Source organism: Mobula birostris, chromosome 16 (genome assembly GCF_030028105.1).
Source record: "Mobula birostris isolate sMobBir1 chromosome 16, sMobBir1.hap1, whole genome shotgun sequence".
NCBI lineage: Eukaryota > Metazoa > Chordata > Chondrichthyes > Myliobatiformes > Myliobatidae > Mobula > Mobula birostris.
The window spans coordinates 64,618,828-64,641,187 of record NC_092385.1 but is presented as its reverse complement, the minus strand read 5'-3'; the positions used below and the strand labels follow the sequence as shown (position 1 = coordinate 64,641,187).

The 22,360-nt window shown below is 45.5% G+C and overlaps 1 protein-coding gene across 3 annotated transcripts in view; it reads left to right on the top strand.

Moving 5' to 3' along the window:
- The first annotated feature begins 9,576 nt into the window (after nt 1-9,576).
- Nucleotides 9,577-22,360, top strand: part of plxnd1 (plexin D1) — a 159,467-nt gene continuing 146,683 nt past the window's right edge. For all 3 annotated transcript variants that reach the window (XM_072280756.1, XM_072280757.1, XM_072280755.1), the window contains exon 1: nt 9,577-11,669. In XM_072280756.1, coding sequence (XP_072136857.1) covers nt 10,437-11,669 — 1,233 coding nt within the window. In that variant the 5' untranslated portion in view covers nt 9,577-10,436. The remainder of the gene's footprint in view (nt 11,670-22,360) is intronic.

Sequence of the window (22,360 nt, the reverse complement as noted above, 5' to 3'; positions counted from 1 at the left end):
ATCCTCAGTGATATAGACTCAACAGCACACCGGGACAGAGAATGCCAGAGTTTCATCACCCTCTGCCAGAACATATCTCACATTTAGATAACCATCCCTGAATCATGTAATAGGGGCTATGTATGAGATTCTTCCACCAGTGGATAAAGTACATTCCTACACCTACCTTGTGATAAAGTACACCCCTCAGGATTTGAAATGATTCAATAACATCTCCTCTTGTTCTTCTGAATTTCAGAGAACAGATCCAAACTCCTTAACTACTGGTGAAGAGCCAACTCTCTCATCCCAGGAATTAACCCAATGAATCTCTCCTGGAACACACATCAAAGTTGCTGGTGAACGCAGCAGGCCAGGCAGCATCTCTAGGAAGAGGTACAGTCGATGTTTCGGGCTGAGATCCTTCGTCAGGATGACCTGATTCTCGGCCCGAAACGTCGACTGTACCTCTTCCTAGAGATGCTGCCTGGCCTGCTGCGTTCACCAGCAACTTTGATGTGTGTTGCTTGAATTTCCAGCATCTGCAGAATTCCTCGTGTTTGTGAATCTCTCCTGGAATATTTTTTCATACAGGGGTAAGCCTGGGCCATGACCTCTTCTGTTTAGAGACTGGCATCAGAGTTCTGAGGTAAGGGGTTAGGAGTATCATCGGAAGCTTGCAATGTAAGGAAACTCACAGGACTGTGGGAGGCTGGTGCAGCTAAGGGGATCGTGCAGGAGGTGCAGTCTTGATCCATCAGGTCCTGACCCATTGTTCCCACACTGAACCATCAGCTCAGCCAGGCCCAGCAATTCACCTCCTGACACATTACCTCACAGACAAGTGCAACCTGGTACATTCTGGGGAAACAACAGCGAGAGAAAAATACACAGTAATTGGCAAGGCCCTTAACAGCATTGATGCTCAGAGGGATTTTGGGTTGAAGTCCATAGTTTCCTGAGTGAATAGAGTGGTAAAGAAGGCTTATGATATGTATCAGTCAGGGTGTTGAGTATAAAAGTTGGGAAGTCAGTTTTGGTTAGGCCACATATGCAGTATTGTATGCAGTTCTGGTTGCTGCATTATAAAAAGGATGCAAATTCTTCGGAGATGGTGCTGAAGAGGTTCACCAGGATGCTGCCTGGATTAGAGGATATATGCTATAAGAAAAGGTTGTTATTTTTCTGGAGGGCAGAGGCTGAACAGAGACCGGATTGAAGTTTATATGATTATGAGAGACATAGTTAGGGTAAATGGTTGGTGTATTTTTTCCCTGGAAAGGAATGTCAAAAACTAGAGGGCATGTGTTTAAGGTGAGGGTGGTTGAGTTCAAAGGAGATGCATGAGCAAACTTTTTTTTAACACAGTGTAGTAGAAGCCTGGAACAGGTTGTTAAGAGTGGTGATGAAGTGAGATATGATGGTGATGTTAAAGAGACTGTTTGATAAAACCATGCGCAAACAGGGAATGCAAGGATGTGGATCATGAACAGGCAGGGAACGGAGGGATATGGACCAAGAACAAGCAGGAAATGGAGAGATATAGATCATGGACAGAGAATGGAGGGATATGGACAATGTACAAGGAATAGAGTTATATGGGCCATATACAGACAGGGAATGGAAGGATATGAATCACAAAACAAATAGGGAATGGAGTGATATAGACCATAAACAGGGAACGGAGGGATATGGATCATGTACAGACAGGGAATTGAGGAATATGGATCATGGACAGGGAATGCAGGGATATGGATCACAGGCACACAGGGAATGGACGGGTATGGGCCACATACAGGGAATGGAGAGATATGAAACACATATAGGGAATGGAGAGATATGAACCATGGACAAGCAGGGAATTGAGGGATATGGATCATGTACAGTTGGGGAATGGATGATATGGTCCATGAACAGGGAATGGAGGGATTTGGACCATGAACAGAGAATGGAGGAATATGGATCATGTACAGACAGGGAATGGATGGCTATGGACCATGTACAGGGAATAGAGGGATATGGACCATGTACAGGGAATGGAGTGTTGGCACATGGCCAAGTGGTTAAGGCGTTCGTCTAGTGATTTGAAGGTCGCTAGTTTGAGCCTTGGCTGATGCAGCGTGTGTGTCTTTGGGCAAAGCACTTAACCACACATTGCTCTGCGACGACACCGGTGCCAAGCTGTATGGGTCCTAATGCCCTTCCCTTGGACAACATCGGTGGCGTGGAGAGGGAAGACTTGCAGCATGGGCAACTGCTGGTCTTCCATACAACCTTTCCCAGGCCTGTGCCCTGGAAACCTTCCAAGGTGCAAATCCATGGTCTCATGAGACTAACAAATGCCTACAGGGAATGGAGAGATATGAACCATGGACAAGCAGGGAATTGAGGGATATGGAACATGGACAGGCTGGGAATGGAGTGATATGTATCATTACTAGGGAATGGGGGGGCGGATATGGTCCATGAGCAGGCACATCTGCAGTTTAAATTGGCATTATGGTCAGCTGAAGAGTACGTTCCTGTTAATTCTGTCCCAGTGTGAGGTGGGTGGTGTCCTGGGCTATGTTAGTTGTGTCCTGTTGTGAGGGTGTGTTCCATTGTAGGAATCCTGCCTTCCCAAAGCTGGCACTTTGAGCAGTTTTTACTAAGGGAAGTGAAAACTTGTAAGAGTGACAATGAGTGAAGTGTGGGAGTTGTACTGATCCCCTGCACAGGAGCAACTCCCTTTAATTTCCCACACTGACATCCTCAACCAGCCCCTTCTTTCCACATACAAAAGATAATCAATAAATGTGATCACATTAATTGGATTCTTGGCTGAATGGAATCTGATCCCCCCACTCCACCCCCGACCCATCCTCCCGATGTTTTCCAGGGAAGTGGGCAGAACTGGGTACAGGAACGTGCTGTACCAAGGAGATCAGGCCTGATATGCCTCAATTCTCACTGTCTGAATCACTATAACTTCTCATCGCTTCAGATCGCACAAAACTATCACTCACTTCCTTGCACCAGAGTCCATAGCCCCTGGAAGAATGATTCAATGAAAACATTTGTCCTGCTCTTGTTCAGATATTGTACCCCTTGCTCTGGGAACACTCTCTAACATCTATGATGTGGAACCCTTTCAGAACATTGATGGTTGGATCACGGCTTGGTGAAAAACATCTATGTACAATCATAGTGTTTGGCCCATATTTACAGTCTAAACTATTATATTTTAAACATTTTCAATGTACCCTCCTCACAACCACTTCCTCACATAGCTCATTCCATAGAGCCACCACTCTCTGTGAACAAGTTGCTCCTCAGGTTTCCTTTAAATCTTTTCTCTGTATTCTTAAATTTCTGCCCTATAGTTTTTAGTTCACATTCCCTGGGCAAAAGACTGTGATGTGAAAGTGGAGAGTGTTTTCCTGACTGGAAATCTGTGAGTAGTGGTGTTCTGCAGGGATCATTGTTAGGACCTGACGAGCAAGTTATTCGTGAAGTATATATCATACTTACGTACATCTTATTCATTGAGATACAGCGTGGAATAAGACTTCCTACTCCCTTGAGCCACGCCGACTAGCAATCTCCTGATTTAGTTCTAGTATAATCATGGCACACTTTACACTGGCCAATTAACATCTGGACTATGGAAGGAAATCACAGCACCCAGAGGAAAGCCACACAGTCACGAGGAGAACGTACAAACTTCTTACTGGCAGCAGTGGGAATTGAACCTGGTTCACTGGTACCAAAAAGCTTTGTGCTAACCACTACGCTACCATGCTGCCCCAGTAAACCATTTATAATCACATATAAACGATTTCAATGAAATTATAGGTGGTCTGATTAGTATGCTTGCAGGTGACAGAAATTGGTGGAGTTGTGAAAAATGAGAGAAGTTTCCAAAGGACATTGCATATGTTTGTTATAGATATGTGCAGAGAAATGGCAGATGGAATTCAAAGTGAAGGGATGCACTTTGGGACGTCAAATATAATAGGAAAATGTACAGTAAATGGGAGTACCAATATATAGAGGGCCTTGAGGTGCAAGTCAATAGATCCCTGAGAGTGGCAACACAAGTTTTTAGAATGGTAAAGAATGAGCATGGCATACTTGCCAATTGAGGCATTGTATAAAAGTTGGCAAGTCATGTTATAGCTTTGGTTAGGTAACATTTGGAGAATTATATGCAATTCTGGTTGGCCGTTACAGGAAGAAAATAGGTGCTTTGGAGTGGGTGCAAAAGAAGCTCACCAGGATGTTTTCTGAGTTAGAGAGTATGGAGTATTAGCAGAGATTTGGGTTTTTTTCTCTGGAACTTCAGAGGCTTTGGGGAGCCCTAGGGAAGTATATAAAATTATAGCAATACACACAAAATGCTGGAGGAACTCAGCAGGCCAGGCAGCATCTTTGGAAAAAAGTACACTTGACGCTTTGCCGTTTCCTCCAGCATTTTGTGTGTGTTGCTCAGATTTCCAGAATCTCCTGTATAGACTTTCTCCTGTTTGGTATATAACATTATAAGAGGCATTGATAGGTGAGATGGTCAAAGTAGTTTTGCCCAGGGTGAACATGTCCAAAGCCAGAGGGTAGGTGCCTTGAACATGTTATCAGGGGAAGTGGGAGAAGCAGATATAACAGCGAGAAGCATTTAGACAGGCACATGAACAGGCAGGGAATAGAGTGATATGGATCTTGTGCAGGCAGCTGGGATGCAGTTTAATATAGTTTTATGGTCAGCACAGATGTAGTGGGCTGAAGAGCCTGTTCCTGTGGTGTACTGTTCTGTGTTCTTTGTTCTGTATCTTACAGTTGATATTTATTGTTCTGAACTTTGGAATTGTCAATATATCCTCATAGAACAGTCCCCTCACCCTGAAGTACTCCACTGAACCTTTTTCAACTGCACTGAGGTAAGTGTACAATTCCTGTGATGAAGTCCACACTGTATGACCTCACCAAAGCCCTGAAGCCTTCCTATTCCTGTTCTCTACTGTCACTGCAGCAAACAACAGCATTCCACCTGACTGAAGAGCATCTGGATAACCTTCTGAGTTTTTTCTACAAACACTATAGAAGTCCTTGATCATCTACAATCTCTGTCCATTGATTAGACAGTAATTCTCTATTTTTACTGTCCACCTTGTCACCAAGATGGCCGGTCACATAACCTGGTGAACTTGTAATTTCTATGTACTGTTCCCTTGTGTTGTGTCAGCAAGTTTATCCGTCTGAATCATGGACACAGGAGGGCATTTCATTCCTAACCATCTATCAACCTGACAATGACATCCATATTCTTTTTTGTTAACCTATCCTCTTTCTATTCCCCATATTTTCTTTTACCCAGAGAATGGCTGATACCCGAAACTCACTACCAGAGGAGGTGATGGAATCAGATACAATCATTATGTTTCAGAGATATTTAGACAGACAATTAAATATATAATAGATGGCTAAGGGCGAATAGGATTGGTGTAAATGGGTAAAATAGTCAGCACAGATCTGCTGGGCCAAATAACTCCATGACTGTATTATCCACGTCCTGGTAATGTCATGCCCTGCGTAAGGGATAATGCCCACAGCAACTTTTGCATGATGCATTTGGGGAAGTGAGATGATCACTCAGCCATGTGATGTATGATGCTGATAACTCCAGTCACCAGATGTTTTGTAGAGGATTTTTAGAGAGAGTGCATAGGAGAATTACCAGGATGCTGCCTGGATTAAACAGCATGTCTTACAAGGATAGGTTTAGCGAGCTAAGCTTTTCTCTTTGGAGGACGAGAGGTAACCTGATAGATGTGTACAAGATGATGAGAGGCATTGATCGTGTGGATAGCCAGAGATCTTTTCCCGGGGTGAAATAGCTCATTCAAGGGGTCATGACTTTAAAGTTATTGAAGGAAAGTATAAGGGAGATGTCAGAGGTAGGCTTTTTACACAGAAAATAGTAGGGGCATGGAATGCGCTGCTGGGAGTGGTGGTAGAGGGAGATATAAGAAACTTTTAGATTAGCACAAGGATGATAGAAAAATGGAGGGCTCTGTGTGAGGGAAGATCTCTAGGAAGAGGTACGGTCGACGTTTCGGGCTGAGACCCTTCGTCAGGACTAACTGAATGAAGAGTTAGTAAGACATTTGAAAGTGGAAGCGGGAGGGGGAGATCCAACATGATAGGAGAAGACAGGAGGGGGAGGGATGGAGCCAAGAACTGGACAGGAGATTGGCAAAAGGGATATGAGAGGATCATGGGACAGGAGGCCCAGGGAGAAGGAAAAGGGGGGGGGGGAAACCCAGAGGATGGGCAAGGGGTATAGTGAGAGGGACAGAGGGAGAAAAAGGAGAGAGAGAGAAAGAATGTGTGTATATAAATAAATAACGGATGGGGTACAAGGGGGAGGTGGGGCATTAGCGGAAGTTAGAGAAGTCAATGTTCATGCCGTCAGATTGGAGGCTACCCAGACGGAATATAAGGTGTTGTTCCTCCAACCTGAGTGTGGCTTCATCTTTATAGTAGAGGAGGCCGTGGATAGACATGTCAGAATGGGAATGGGATGTGGAATTAAAATGTGTGGCCACGGGAGATCCTGCTTTCTCTGGCGGACAGAGCATAGGTGTTCAGCAAAACAGTAGGTAAACTCCATCTGCCCAAAGCAATTAGTTTTAAAGCGCCAGTAAACCATCTTTGTGCCTTCTCCTGACAGTAGAAACAGTTCTGCTGGGCTTAGTAGCTAAGCCACACGTGAAGGTCAGCAGCTAGACTTGGTTGTCAGAAGCTTTTTTGAGATGCACACCATCCGGAGCATTTAATCGGTAGTGGGAACTTGTCTCCACTACCACCCTCAGCTATAACATTCTTAAGGAACCTTCTTCTCATGATCCCACTAATTACTCCCACTCCAACCACAGCCCTCTCAGGAAAAAAACACAGAAGTCATTAACCTACCAATCACCCTGATTTTGGAAACCAAAGCACTGGAGGAACCCCACACAGATGGAGGGAGAATGTGCAAACACCACAGGTGCAGCACCTGAGTTCAGATTAAACCTGTGTCCCATTGATGGAAAAGGGATGGGTCATATGGAGATAAGTGAGACCGATGGGAATGCTCTGAGAGCTAGCAAAGACTTAAGAGGTTAACTAACCATATTCTAATAAATAAAGTAAAATAACATCCAGCATGCCAGTTCCTTCCTAACCACAGGGCTCTCTGCATTGCTGGTAGGCCATTGACAAAACCAGGTCCTCCGGACTCTCTTCAGAATCTCACCCTTAGCAGCTGATATTTCAGAGATGACTGTCCCATAGAGGCTACATTCTTCTTCCTGATGTACTGTCCCCAGCAGAGCTCATTGTGTTCCAGATGTGGTCTGAGTGGGGTTACGGACAGCAGTGTCCTACAAAAACGGAAGATCCTGGAAGCCCTTGGTGGGTCAGACAGCAGCTATGGGAAGAGAAACAGGCAGCATTTCTAATCGGGGACCACAGTTCTGTTAAAGGCTCTCTGAAATACTGAAGAATTTTCTCCCCTCAATCATTGTCTACCTCAACAACTGTTTCTAGCTTTTCCTGCTATGTGTCAGATTTCCATCATCTGCAGAGTTTGGATTTCCATTTGCATCCCTTGAGATGCAGCCACTCCAACTGGCTGCTGTCCAGTCTCCCTGTGACCCAGGCGGCTGCTCCTTCAGGGCTGAGCTAGTTCCAGGACTTGACTGGTCTAGCTCCCGGCTCTTGGCCTAGTTCCAGGCATGGCAATCATTCCAATATGTTGAATTTACAGAGTTCAGGAGTTACATGCTGGTCGTTGGGTGACAGATTTGCAGATCTGTTTGCTTGATGCTTTATTTGGTGAGTTGTCTTTTTGGAGGAGATCCAGACTACACTGGAATAGAACTCTGCTGCACTTTCCCACGATCACCATGGTTTGTTACTGACTCGAAGCCCATTGAAAAATACTGGCCAGCAGTCTGTGAGGACTCAGCTCCCGATCAGCAGACAGTGGGAAAACAGTCCCTGAGCAGACAGCGGGGGCTCGGTCCCCGACCAGCAGACAGTGGGGAAACGGCCCCCGACCAGTAGACAGTGGGAAAACGGCCCCCGACCAGCAGACAGCGGGGAAACGGCCCCCGACCAGCAGACAGCAAGGACTCTGCCCCTGGCCAGCGGCCTGTCAGGTCTCACCCACACAGCCTGCAGTTGGTAGGGATTCTTTCTCCTAATTGGAGAGATGTGAATTTCCATACAATCCAGAATGTAGCTGCTCATCTGAATGGATCAAGGTACCAGTCTGCATTCAATATGGGTATAAGCCAGTCTACGCGTGAAGCAGACATTCACTTCTCTCCCTGGAAACTCCCCCAGTGGCACTGGAATCAGAAGCAGCAGTGGTCCTGGAGTCTGCTCTCCACCAGATACTCAGACCATGGCTGCTCCAGTTTCAGCTTTAGTGTCATTTCCTCACTCTCCACAGACCACTTGCCCCTTGTCGTTCCTTAAATCTCTGTCACTTCTGCACTTTGACTCTGTCTCTACAATTCCATGCAGAAGAGAATTACAAAGGTTCACATTTCCCCCAGAGAAGAAATTGCTCCTCACGTCCACTCAGAATGGGTGATTCCTTGTTCTAAAACTAAGGCCCCTAGCTCAATACCACTTCCCCTTGGGTAAGCACCTTCTCACCATGCTACCAGTTGATTATCTCAGAACTTTCTATTTCAATAAAATCAAGGCTTAATCTTCAATTAACATAAAGTCACACAGCATGGAAGTGAACCCTTTCATTGAATTGCCCATGCCAACCAAGATTCCCACCTAAGCCATTTTCTTGCATTTGGCCCATATTCCTCTAAATCATTCCTCTCCATGTACCCATCCAAGTAACTTCTGAAGGTCATTAATAAACCTGCCTCAACTACTTCTTCAATATACGGATCATCCTCTGGGTTAAACGGTTGTCCCCTGGGTTCCTATTAAATATCTATCTTCTCACCTTAAATCTATGCCCTCTAGATCTTGATTCTCCAACCCTGGGGGAAAGAAAAAACTGCACATTCACCCTATCTATGCCTCATGATTCTGTACACCTCTATAATATCACCCCTCATTCTCTGACTCTTCAAGAAAAAAATTCCCAACCTGCCCAACCTCTGTCCATAACTCACCCCTCAAGTGCCAGCAATAATCTCATGAATCTTCTCTACACTCTTTCCAGCTTAATAACTTCTTTTCTACAGCAGGGTGATCAAAACTGAAGATAATAATTACTTGCTGCATTTGCCAATGCTTTCTCAGGCACAGAATCACTGTACAGCATGGGAGCAGGCCCTTCGGCCCACTGTGTGTATGCTAACCATCATGCCTTTCCATTCTAATCCCACTTGCTTGCATTAATTCTATATCTTTTCATTTCCTACTCATTCAAGTACCTGTCCAGATGCCTCTTAAATGTTGTTACTCTTCCTGTTTCCACCACCTACTCATTCCTGACTCAAATAGTAGAGCTGTTTCCTCCAACACAAGGGATGTGAGCTTACACATTCTTCCCATGACGTGATTTCCTTTGGGTGCTCCTGTCTTCTCCAACATCCCAAAAGTGATCGGGTTGGTAGTTTAATCTGCTGCTGTAAATCACCCGCAGAATTAAGAATCTGCTGGGAGTTATTTGGGGACGAAGGGAGATTAACTGAGGGGTTGGTTTAATGGGTGGTTGTTGGTGCAGCAGACCCAATGGGCCAGAGCCCATTTACGTCTCTGACAGATGTGAAACAAATTGACATATCGTTTACAACAGGTAGCGGGCAATGAGGGAGCGGTCAGTGAAGGAGCTTCACCGCCAGTGCGGTGCCGGGACTAAGGTCCGTGGTATCTTCGCTATTCCTTAGACTTGGTGTGGGTTGGAGCGGCGTTTCGTCGTTGCCTCAGCTGAGAGAGGACTGACAGGAAACAGACTTCCTGTGGGCTTGGAAGAGAGAGCAGGAGGAGGGAGCGGTATACGGTCGCAGAGACACAGCACGGAGCGAGAGAGAGAGAGGAGTGTCCCATACGGGGAGAAGAGAAAGGGGGAAAATCAGCTCCGGGAGAGTGTTTCCCGCATCGGGGGAAAGAGAAGAGGAGAGAGTCCCGCGCCGGGAGAGGAGGGAGAGAGAGAGAGAGAGAGAGAGAGTACCGCCTCGGGAGAGGGGTAGGTGGGTAGGAGAGGGAGAGTACTGCACCAGGAGGGAGATGCAGGGGGTCCCAGCACTTTGAAGAACCGGAAGGGGTAGAGGGGCGATTGATGAAGACCGACTGGGCGGGAGGGAGTCCGAGGACCGGTTGGACACTTGGCACAGCCGCCCAAGCAACGTCCGGAGCCAAAGTATCGGACCCCTGAGGAGCAGCAGTCCGTGAGTTTGTGGATTAGGTGAGGTTGGGAACACGAAGTTTCTGGGGAGGTCTCCAATTATCGGAGGGTGATGGTCGGTGTGAGCAGGATGGGTCTCCCAGATGGAGTGCTGCTGCCTCTGTTGCTGTTGTCGCCCCTGGTACTGCCCATGAAAGTGTGCCAGCATTTTCGAAGTGCTAGCCCAACCAACAACCTGGTGGTTTTGGAAGCCCGGGTGTATTTGGGGGCAGTGAATGCCGTGTACCAGCTGGGTCCAGGACTGCAGCTGGAGGCCCAGCTGAGGACGGGACCCGAGCTGGACAGTGCCCTGTGCCATGCCCCGCAGCTCTTCAACGTCAGTTGTGTCCATCCGCGCAGCCTCACCAACTGCTACAACAAGTTGCTGCTGGCAGACTCCAGTCAAGGCCTGCTGGTGGTATGTGGCTCCTTGCACCAGGGGTTCTGCCAGCTACGGGACCTGGCCAACGTCAGCCAGCAGGCAGTGCTCTTCCCTCCCCACTCCAGCACCAACCTCATCTTCCCCAGCATGCTGTATGTGGCAGCCAACCACCCTCTGGCCTCCACCGTGGGCCTGGTGCTGCCGGGTTTGGACGAGAAATCAGGCAGCCGCCTCCTGGTGGCTGCCACCTACACAGGCCTGGGCACGCGTTACTTCCCCACTAACAGCAGCCGCGAAGACCTGCGCTTCGAGAACACGCCCGAGATCGCCATCCGCGCCCTGGACCGGCGACAACTCTCTCGCCTCTTCACCTACGACATCAGCGCGTCTGAGGACAACGTCTTCAAGATCAAAGCCGAGGCCAAGGCTAGGAACCGGCTGAACTTTGTCCACGCCTTCAATTACCGAAACTATACCTACCTGGCATTCAACAACGACGCTGACTCCAGTGCCAAGGGCGGCCGTGCCCGCAGCCTGCTGGCACGCATCTGCACCGGGACTCGGGGCTCAGGGCTCACCGAAAGCCGCAAACTAACTGGGACCCGGGGCTCGGGGCTCACTGAGAGCCGCAAGCTGACAGAGTCCTACATCCAAATTGGGCTACACTGCAGCTCGGGCCCCACCCTCTACGGACGTTTGCTATCAGTGTGGCCAGGCCCAGGGCCCGACCTCTACGGTCTGTTTGACAGACCCGAGGACGGCAGGCAGCTCTCTGCCCTCTGCATCTTCAATTTCGCCCACATCGAGCAGAGCATGAGGAACGCCCGCCGCAAGTGCTTCGAGGAGAAGAACAGCCAGGATGTGACCGTGCTGGACAGCGTGATCCAAGGAAGTGGACCGGCCTGCATCCAGCGTAATATCACAGTGAGTGCAGTTGGGGCTCCGGAGGTTGCATGTTAGTGGGAGACTGATGAGCAGCCTAGCATGTAGACCCTCAGGGCGTGAATGATACTGCTCACTTACATGCAAATAGGGGCAAGGTCCTGGCCTGCTGAGGAATCAGTATTTTTTGTTTAGTCATGGATTTCTAGTTCTCACCCTGCTCTGATAACTCTAAATGTTTCTCATTGACCAAAATCTAACACAGATTAAATGACCGATAGAAGAGTGGAGATTCTGAAAGGTGTATCTGAGAAGCTATCCACAATGCAGTGTGGCCCCAGTGTTGTGATAAAATGGAATGGAGTGGAAACAGGCCTAGCAACTGGAAGACCGTGCCCACACTCCACAATGGCAAGGCCCAGTATCTCAGTGTTAAACTTGTAGTTGTCTTTGGCCAGAGTGCCGGGTGGGTAATCCATCTCTGTGCCCTCTTGAAATTCTCACGCCATCCCAGGAACTAATCTCAAGCCAACTCCACATGATGTCATAGAATGGCTGAGAGCATTGGGTTCAGAAAAGGCTACAGGATTAGTGAGCTCTCAGCTGGAGACTTGCACTTCAGAACAAGCAGTGTCTCTCCAGCCAACCTGTTCCAATACAGTTAGAGCACCAGTAATGTGAAAGTAATCAGTAATCAGTGATGTGAAAAACCACTGAGGGCCTTTTTACAAAAGGAGGACAAATCAAATCCAGTTTACTACCTCCCAATCTGCCTGCTGTCAGTCATCAGGAAAATGATGAGGGGTGTCATTTACTTCCCCTGTTAGTCCACAGAACTACAATATTGTAATCAGTACTGAAATTTAGTTCAGGTAAGGGCAGCATAAGCCTCTCAACATTCTAGGGTACTGATATTTCAAACAAGATGGAGAGGAATGTAGACAAGGTAGGGTAATTGTAATATTGATCAGGGAGAATTGCATTCAGAGAGGATACCTTGGAAGGCTTATCTACTGAGGCAATATGAGTGGCCAGGACTAACATAGAACATGGAATACGACAGCAAAGTACAGGCCCATCAGCCCACAATGTTGTGCCGACCCTTAAACCCTCCCTCCTATATAACCCCCCACCTTAAATTCCTCCATATACCTGTCCAGTAGTCTCTTAAATTTCACTAGCGTATCTGCCTCCACCACTGACTCAGGCAGTGCATTCCACGCACCAACCACTCTCTGAGTAAAAAAAACCTTCCTCTAATATCACCCTTGAATTTCCCACCCCTTATCTTAAAGCCATGTCCTCTTCTACTGAGCAGTGGTGCCCTGGGGAAGAGGTGCTGACTGTCCACTCCATCTATTCTTCTTAATACTTGTATACCTCTATCATGTCTCCTCTCATCCTCCTTCTCTCCAAAGAGTAAAGCCCTAGCTCTCTCAATCTCTGATCATAATGCATACTCTCTAAACCATAAATCTCCTCTGTACCCTTTCCAATGCTTCCACATCCTTCCTATAGTGAGGCGACAGAACTGGATATGTACTCCAAGTGTGGCCTAACCAGAGTTTTATACAGCTGCATCATTACCTCACGACTCTTAAACTCTATCCCTCGACTTATGAAAGCTAACACCCCATAAGCTTTCTTAACTACCCTATCTACCTGTGAGGCAACTTTCAGGGATCTGTGGACATGTATATCTGCCACTTCTCAGCCCACTTCTGCATCCTATCAATATCTCTCTGCAATCTTTGAAAATCCTCTACACTATCTACAACACCACCAACCTTTGTGTCGTCTGCAAACTTGCCAACCCACCCTTCTACCCCCACATCCAGGTCATTAATAAAAATCACGAAAAGTAGAGGTCCCAGAACCGATCCTTGTGGGACACCACTAGTCACAACCCTCCAATCCAAATGTACTCCCTCCACCACCACCCTCTGCCTTCTGCAGGCAAGCCAATTCTGAATCCACCTGGCCAAACTTCCCTGGATCCTAAAGATCCTAGCCAGAGGCTCAGCAATCTCTTCCCTCGCCTCGTGGAGCAGCCTGGGGAATATTCCGTCAGGCCCCGGGGACTTATCCATCCTAATGTATTTTAACAACTCCAACACTTCCTCTCCCTTAATATCAACATGCTCCAGAACATCATCCTCACTCATGTTGTCCTCACTGTCATCAGGTTCCCTCTCATTGGTAAATACCGAAGAGGACCTCGCTCACTTCCACAGCCTTCAGGCACATCTTCCCACCTTTACTCTAATCGGTCCTACCTTCACTCCTGTCATCCTTTTGTTCTTCACATAATTGAAGAATGCCTTGGGGTTTTCCTTTACCCTACTTGCCAAGGCCTTTTCATGCCCCCTTCTTGCTCTTCTCAGCCCCTTCTTAAGCTCCTTTCTTGCTACCTTATATTCCTCAATAGACCCATCTGATCCTTGCTTCCTAAACCTCGTGTATGCTGCCTTCTTCCGCCTGACTAGATTTTCCACCTCACTTGTCACCCATGGTTCCTTCACCCTACCATTCTTTATCTTTCTCACTGGGACGAATTCATCCCTAACATCCTGCAAGAGATCCCTAAACATCGACCACATGTCCATAGTCCATAGTACATTTCCCTGCAAAAACATCATCCCAATTCACACCCGCAAGTTCTAGCCCTATAGCCTCATAATTTGCCCTTCCCCAATTAAAAGTTTTCCTGTCCTCACAATGATTCAGTCGTGTTAATTCAGTTGTGTTGACTAAGAAAGGTGCAATCTTTCTAATGGAGTTGTACCGTAGGTCTCCCTAAAGCAGGCTGGAGAAGAATACTACCCAGAGGGGAGGATTATCTAAAATTAAAGTAATATACATCTTCTTTGAAATTATCCCTCTCACCTCAAATACATGCTCTAGTATTCGATATTTTGACCCTGGGAAAAAGATACTGTCTGTCTACTCTACCTATACCATCTCATGATTTTAAAAGCTTCCATCAGAACTGGGTTCAGGCACATAAGGATCTGCAGCATCAAAGCAGGCCAGGCAGCATCTATAGAAGGAGGTAGATTGTCAGTGTTTTGGACTGAAAAATAGAAAGGGGAGATAGTCAGTGTAAAGAAGTAGAGGGATGAAGCGAAGCAAGAACTGACTGGAGCTGGAGCCCCTTCACAACACTACAGGAACTGCACAACTAATTTGTCATTGCATCCTCATTGGCCAAACCATTGTTCCCACTTCAGTCTGATTGCCTTGAAGAGCCCTGCTCTTCACCTCACCCACCCTAGCTTTGTCTAATTCTTTCTCTGCCTACCTTCTCTCAGCTTTGTAAATTTTTTTTTCAAAAATAGACTTTTTCATAATAAAAAAATATACAAACGAACAAATGGTACAAAACTTTTAGATTCATGGTCCTTAAGTTCAGTGTTAACTTATTGTTATGTCAAAATTGTAGCTCCATTTTCACTCATATGGCCGTCTGGGGTGATAGCATTTTAGAGTTTGAGGAGCTTCCTCACCAGACTCAGCCTCTCTGTGTTCAGTAGTGGAAGGAGCGTAAACTGTGGTACTTCCCCACAGAGACTTTGTGTTGGCTGCACCCTCAGTGCATCCCTCAATCAGCCTGGACTGTGCTGGTCTGCAGCATTACCTTACAGAGATATTGCAAGTTTTGGTAAATACCTCTATTGGCAAAGACAATGTGTTAGGACTGACTGGGTTAATGTGTATGTACGAGACAGGAGCATTCTGTTTTGTTCTGCTGGGTACTGTGGACATGATCTGTTGGTGCTGAAAGTGTGGTGACACTAGGGGAAGAGTGTTTTGGCTGTTAACACAAACGATACATTTCAGGATCAGAATCAGGTTTATTATTACCGTCATGTGACGTGAAATTTGTTAACGTGGCAGCAGCAGTTCAATGCAATACATAATATAGAAGAAAAAAAGTGAAAGTAAATAAATCAATTACAGTATATGTGTATTGACTAGATTAAAATTCGTGCAAAAACAGAAATAATATATATTTAAAAAGTGAGGTAGTGTTCACAGGTTCAATGTCCATTTAGGAATTGGATGGCAGAGGGGAAGAAGCTGTTCCTGAATCGTTGAGTGTGTGCCTTCAGGTTTCTGTACTTCCTACCTGATGGTAACAATGAGAAAAGGGTATACCCTGGGTGCTGGGGATCCTTTCTGAGACACCGCTCCTTGAAGGTGTCCTGGGTACTTTGTAGGCTAGTATCCAAGATGGAGCCGACTAAACTTACAACCCTCTGCAGCTTCTTTTGGTTCTGTGCAGTAGCCTCCCCACCCCCATACCAGACAGTGATGCAGCCTGTCAGAATGCTCTCCATGGTCCATCTATAGAGGTTTTCGAGTGTTTTTTGTTGACGTAGCAAATCTCTTCAAACTCCTAATGAAGTATAGTTGCTGTCTTGCCCTCTTTATAGTTCCATCGATATGTTGGGGCCAGGTTAGGTCACCCGGGACCTTGAAACTGCTCACTCTTTCCACTTCTGATCCCTCTGAGGAATGGTATGTGTTCCTTTGTCTTGCCCTTCCTGAAGTCCACAGTCAGCTCTTTCGTCTTACTGACATTGAGTTCAAGGTTGTTGCTGTGACATCACTCCACTAGGCGGTACATCTCACTCCTGTACACCCTCTCGTCTCCATCTGAGATTCTACTAACAATGGTTGTATCGTCAGCAAATTTATAGATGGTATTTGAGCTATGCCTAGCCACACAGTCATGGGTATAGAGATATTTACTGTATGTTTCAATGTACATGCGACAAATAAATCTGAAATGAGCGGTTTTTGTAAGTTATAGTGAAAACATTTATAGTGCTGTCACCACTTTTTTAAAGCCCTGGGCAAATTCCTTTTAGTCCTCAGTGTTTTGGGATTTGTGAGATCATGTCTCTCATCAGCATTGGTTCTTAGCATGTCTGGACCATTCTCCTATTCTTGCACGGTTAGCTTTGATGAACATAATTCAATGTGTCCAAGTGTCTCTTTACTTTCCTTTACAATATCAGCATCATCTATCTTTAAGGACCCAGAATGTTTCTGAACACCCACAGCTAATACAGTTGTAAAAACAGCTGGTGTTGGTTTTGATGTTCTTTGCGATTTTTTAATTAAATTCACTTTTTCTGCCCCTTTCTACTTGTTCTATCACCTCCAATTCTTTTTATCTTTTGCAGGATCTGCAAGTTGTTGCCTTCCTTTAGTTTCACTATTTTAATCAAAGACTGTTTTTATTTCATAAAGACCTTGTGGTTAGGGAGTATACACCTATTTAATTTTGTAGTAAATGATTGTTGTATTCATTCCATTGTTCTACTGTTATTTTAGACTGACAAGTTTTCCTAGTTTATTGTAGGTTAAATCAATACGAGGAAGTTAAGCTTGCTTAGCTCTGGAATTTTTAGAGGCTGTTTTGAATTTCTTGCTTTTAAGCACAACTCTAAAGTTAGTCATATTGTGATAAATATTTGCACGCTGTTAGTCTGTTGGCTAAATCTTGCTTATTGCTTCTGACAAAAATCTAATATAGCTTGACCCTTGCCTCTCCCAGGTCATTGTTAGAATTGCTTCCTCTCACTTCATATAAAGCAATGGTCCCCAACCACCGGGCTGTAAACCATGTGCTACCGGGCCACGAGGAAATGATATGAGTCAGCTGCACCTTTCCTCATTCCCTGTCACGCACTATTGAACTTGAACATAGGGTTGCCAACTGTCCTGTATTTGCCGGGACATCCGGTATATTGGGCTAAGTTGGTTTGTCCCATACGGGACTGCCCTTGTCCCATATTTCCCCCGCTAAGGTAGAGTTCCTGTGAAACCTTTCGTGCTGAAATGGTGTGAAGCGAAGAAGCAATTACCATTAATTTATATGGGAAAATTTTTGAGCATTCCCAGACCCAAAAAATAAGTTACCAAATCATTCCAAATAATATATAAAACCTAAAATAACACTAACATATAGTAAAAGCAGGAATGATATGATAAATACACAGCCTATATAAAGTAGAAATAATGTATGTACGGTGTAGTCGGGAAGATTAAGACAAAACCGATTTGTGGAAAAAAAAATCAGCACGTACGCACATGCGCACGTCACATATGCGCACACAGGTGCCTGCGCAAGGCTTCATAGAAACCATAGAAACTACAGCACAGAAACAGGCCTTTTGGCCCTTCTTGGCTGTGCCGAACCATTTTCTGCCTAGTCCCACTGACCTGCACACGGACCATATCCCTCCATACACCTCTCATGGCCATGGTAGTCTTATTCGGGGTAAACACTGTCCCGTATTTGACTGCTACTTTTGTCCCTTATTTGGGAGTGAGAAAGTTGGCAACCCTAACTGTAAAAGACATGTTGAGGTGAGTTTAACTCTACTTGAACATCCCCCCCCCCCACCCCCGCCGCCGCCGCCGATCGGCCAGTCCGCAAGAATATTGTCAATATTAAACCGGTCCGTGGTGCAAAAAAGGTTGGGGACCCCTGATATAAAAGGACTACCAAGAAAGATTATCTGTGGAATGGGTTTCGGATTGATAAAGGGCCCACTTGGAATAGTTTGGGAATGAGAGTAGGCCAGCAGATTCAGATTCATACTATACAATGAGTGTTTGATCAGATTATGATTGGTATCCAGAGGGGATAGTTCTCAGATGGTATAGAGTAATACAGCATGGAAACAGGCCTTTTGGTTCAGCTGGCCTATGCTGACCACAGCATCTTTTCTGCTAGTTCAAGTTGCCCATGTTCAGCCCATAACCTTCCACACCCTTTTCCTCCATGTACTTATCCAAATGCTTCTTAAATGTTGCAATTGTACCTATTCCATCTATTTCCTTCTCTCTTATCTTGTGTAAGGGGTTTCTTCTTTTATGTTACTGCGTAGGCTAATCAAAGTGGCTTTTTTGATATGTTAACTGCTGAGAAAGTTCTCTCTCTAGCAGCTTGTTTGGGTTATAGAGAGAATTGTATTCATTTGCTACCTAATTGGGATAGATGTTATTCTTTCTTGTGTGTCTGTAAACTACTGTGTTGCTCGGGCTTTGGGGCAGAAGGCGCGATGGGGACAGAGAGAGTGGACGCGATGCTGTAAGCTGGCCGACGGGTCTGACCCCGAGCGGGAGTCCGAGGCCCAGGGTCTTCAGTGAGGAGAGGAGATGAAGACAGACTCGTGTGGAGCGTCTGGTTGACCACTGTGGTTGGTCCCAGGCGGCAGGTCGAGGAGGTCGGAGGGGATCGAATGGTGGAAAGAGGACCCTGTTACTTGAGCTCCAACTGTTGTCCACGAAGTGGTTGAACTTTGATAAGTTTGGCGCCTTTTACTTTCCTTTTATATTTTATCTCTATTAATTACATAGTTTCAGTAATATCATTGTAATCACTTAATCGCAAATGGTGTATTGTCTGTTATTTGGCGGGGTGGGGTACATCACACAGTATCCACACAAACTTGATTACCCAGTTTGGTGGGGCCGAAGGCTGCTTCCCCTAGACGAAAGTGAGTTGAGTGAGCCTGAGGCTTACCAGGGAGCTACACTTGTATCTGTACTCTCTAGTCTTGGACTTCCCAATCATGGAGAAAAGCCTATGGCTATGCATTTTTCAGCTCTCCTGTTTTTATAAACTTCTGTGAGGTTACCTCTCATTCTCCTGCACTCTAAAGCAATAAAGATCCAGTGTGGCCAACCTCTTCCTATAATCAGGCCCTCTAGTTCAGGCAGCATCCTCATAAATCTCTTCTGCACCCTCTCTGCTTGACAATGTCTTTCCTGTAACAGGGCTACTAAAACTGTGCATAGAATTCTATATGTGCCTCACTGATGTCTTATAATATTAATTTTGCAACATAATGTCTTTATTCCTAAATAGTGCCCTGACTGATGAAGGCTAGCATGCCAAGTGCCTTCTTCACCTTCCTGTCTCCTTCTGTGACTATTTTCAGCAAACTGCGTATTCCCAGGTCCCTCTGTTCCTCAAAACTGGCCAGTGCCCTACCATCACTGTATAGATCCTACCCTGATATTATTGTCCAAAATACGTCACTTCACACTCATAGAAACATAAAAAATCTACAGCACAATATAAGCCCTTCGGCCCTCATTGCTGTACCGAACATGTCTTACTTAGAAATTATCTAGGGTTATCCATAGCCCTCTATTTTCCTAAGCTCCACGAGTCCAGAAGTCTCTTAAAAGACCCTGTCGTATCTGCTACCACCATCATCAGCAGCCCATTCCATCTAAATTGAAATCTAATTGCCACTCCTCAGCCCATTCCCCCTAACTAATTAACTCCTTGTTTAACCCACTATCAACAAGTACCCTAATTTAATACCATAGGCAAACTTGTGAGGTGAGAGTGGGATAGATGATGGGAGATTGGAAAGGAAATGATGCAAAAGTAATGGGGCGAGATCTGAACAAATGGATTAGTTTGAAATAGTTGAACAGCAGGGTGAGTAGAAAATGGGATACATTTGGGACAATATTATGAGAGAGTATGAAAGTGAGATGGACTACCGGGGAAAGATTGGAATTATAGGTTGAAGTGAAATTGATGTAAAACTAGGAGATATCGGGCATCAGAATTGGAGTTGGGTTGATACATGTCTACGGAAGGATGGTGGGGTTTATTTTTGTTTGCAATCAGCTATAGGTGACAGCAGGCTAGTGGGAATAGATTGGAACTGGTACATGGAACTGTGGAAAATAAAGTCAAATTAGATTTGGATAAATACAGAGCTATGGGAAGAAGACAGAATACATTAGGTTTTTTGTAAGGCAATGGGACAGAGTGAGACCAGTTATAAGCTGGAAGAAAGCAGAACGGTGGATAAGCAAAGGAGTTGAAGTTATTGGGGATTTTAACATTCCCAGTATTGACTGGGTTGCCTTAGTGCAAGAGGCTTAGTTGGGAGGGAATTTATAAAACGTGATAATGCTGAAAACCATAGTATCGTGGCTGGACTTGCACATTCCCTGGGTCCTGGCAAGTTGTAGAACAGAGAGACGTAGACATACATTGCTGTGGCTGCAGGGCTTTGTGTTATCAGAATAGACTAGATATATTGAGCTTTTTACTTTGGAGAATGGGAGGGTAAAGAGTGACCAAATAATGGTATGGAAAAAAAACGTGAGAGGCGAGGGGTATAGATCAGGTGAATTGTCTCAATCATTTTTCCAGGGTAGGGAAGTCTAAAATGAGAGGATATGGGTTTAAGGGGAATGATTTAAAGGGGACATGAGGTGTAAATTGGTTTATTATTGTCCATGTACAATGGGGTACAGAGGAAAAACTTGCATACTGTACATACAGATGAATTCACTACATTGCATTGTGAGGTACACTGTAAAACAGTAACAGTGCAGAAGAAAGTGCTGTTCAGGTAGACAATGAGATGCAAGGTTGTAACAAGGTATGTGTTTTGTAAGGTCAAGAGGTGTTAAATTGCACTATGGAATTTAGTTGTAGATTTATAACAGTGGGTTGGAAACTGTCCTTGTGCCTGGTGGAGTAGCAGGTAGTGTTGAGGAAACAGGAAGTCTGCAGAAGGACCTGGACAGATTAGGAGAATGGGCAAAGAAGAAGCATATGGAATACAGTGAAGATAAGTGTATGGTCATGCACTTTGGTAGAGTACTAGAATATAAAAGTAAGGATGTAATGCTGAGGCATTGGTCAGACCACATTTGGAGTATTCTGAGCAGTTTTGGGCACCATGTCTAAGGAAAGGTGTGTTGACATTGGAGAAGGCCTAGAGGAAGTTCATAAGACCGTAAGTATAGGAGCAGAAGTAGGCTATTCAGCCCATCAAGTCTGCTCCGCCATTCAATCATGGGCTGATCCAATTCTTCCAGTCATCCCCACTCCCTTGCTTTCACCTCATATCCTTTGATGCCCTGGCTAAACAAGAACCCTTCTATCTCTGCCTTAAATACACCCAGTGACTTAGCCTCCACAGCCAGTTGTGGCAACAAATTCCACAGATTCACCACCCTTTGACTAAAGCAATTTTTCTGCATCTCAGTTCTAAATGGGCGTCCTTCAATTCTGAAGTCGTGCCCTCTTGTCCTAGAAACCCCTACCATGGGATATAACTTTGCTATATCTAACCTGTTCAGGCCTTTTAACATTCGGAATGTTTCTATGAGATCCCTCCCTCATTTTCCTGAACTCCAGGGAATACAGCCCAAGAGCTGCCAGACGTTTCTCATACGGTAACCCTTTCATTCCTGGAATCATCCTTGCGAATCTTCTCTGAATGTCAGTATATCCCTTCTAAAATAAGGAGCCCAAAACTACACACAATACTCCAGTTGTGGTCTCATAAGTGCTTTATAGAGCCTCAACATCACATCCCTCCTCTTATATTCTATACCTCTAGAAATGAATGCTAACATTGCGTTTGCCTTCTTCACAACCGACTCAACCTGGAGGTTAACCTTTAAGATATCTCCCAAGTCCCTTTGCATCTCTGCGTTTTGAATTCTCTCCCCGTCTAAATGATAGTCTGCCCGTTTATTTCTTCCACCAAAGTGCATGACCATACACTTTCCAACATTGTATTTCATTTGCCACTTCTTTGCCCATTCCCCTAAACTATCTAAGTCTCTCTGCAGGCTACACACATAAAAGTTGCTGGTGAACACAGCAGGCCAGGCAGCATCTCTAGGAAGAGGTGCAGTCGACGTTTCAGGCCGAGACCCTTCGTCAG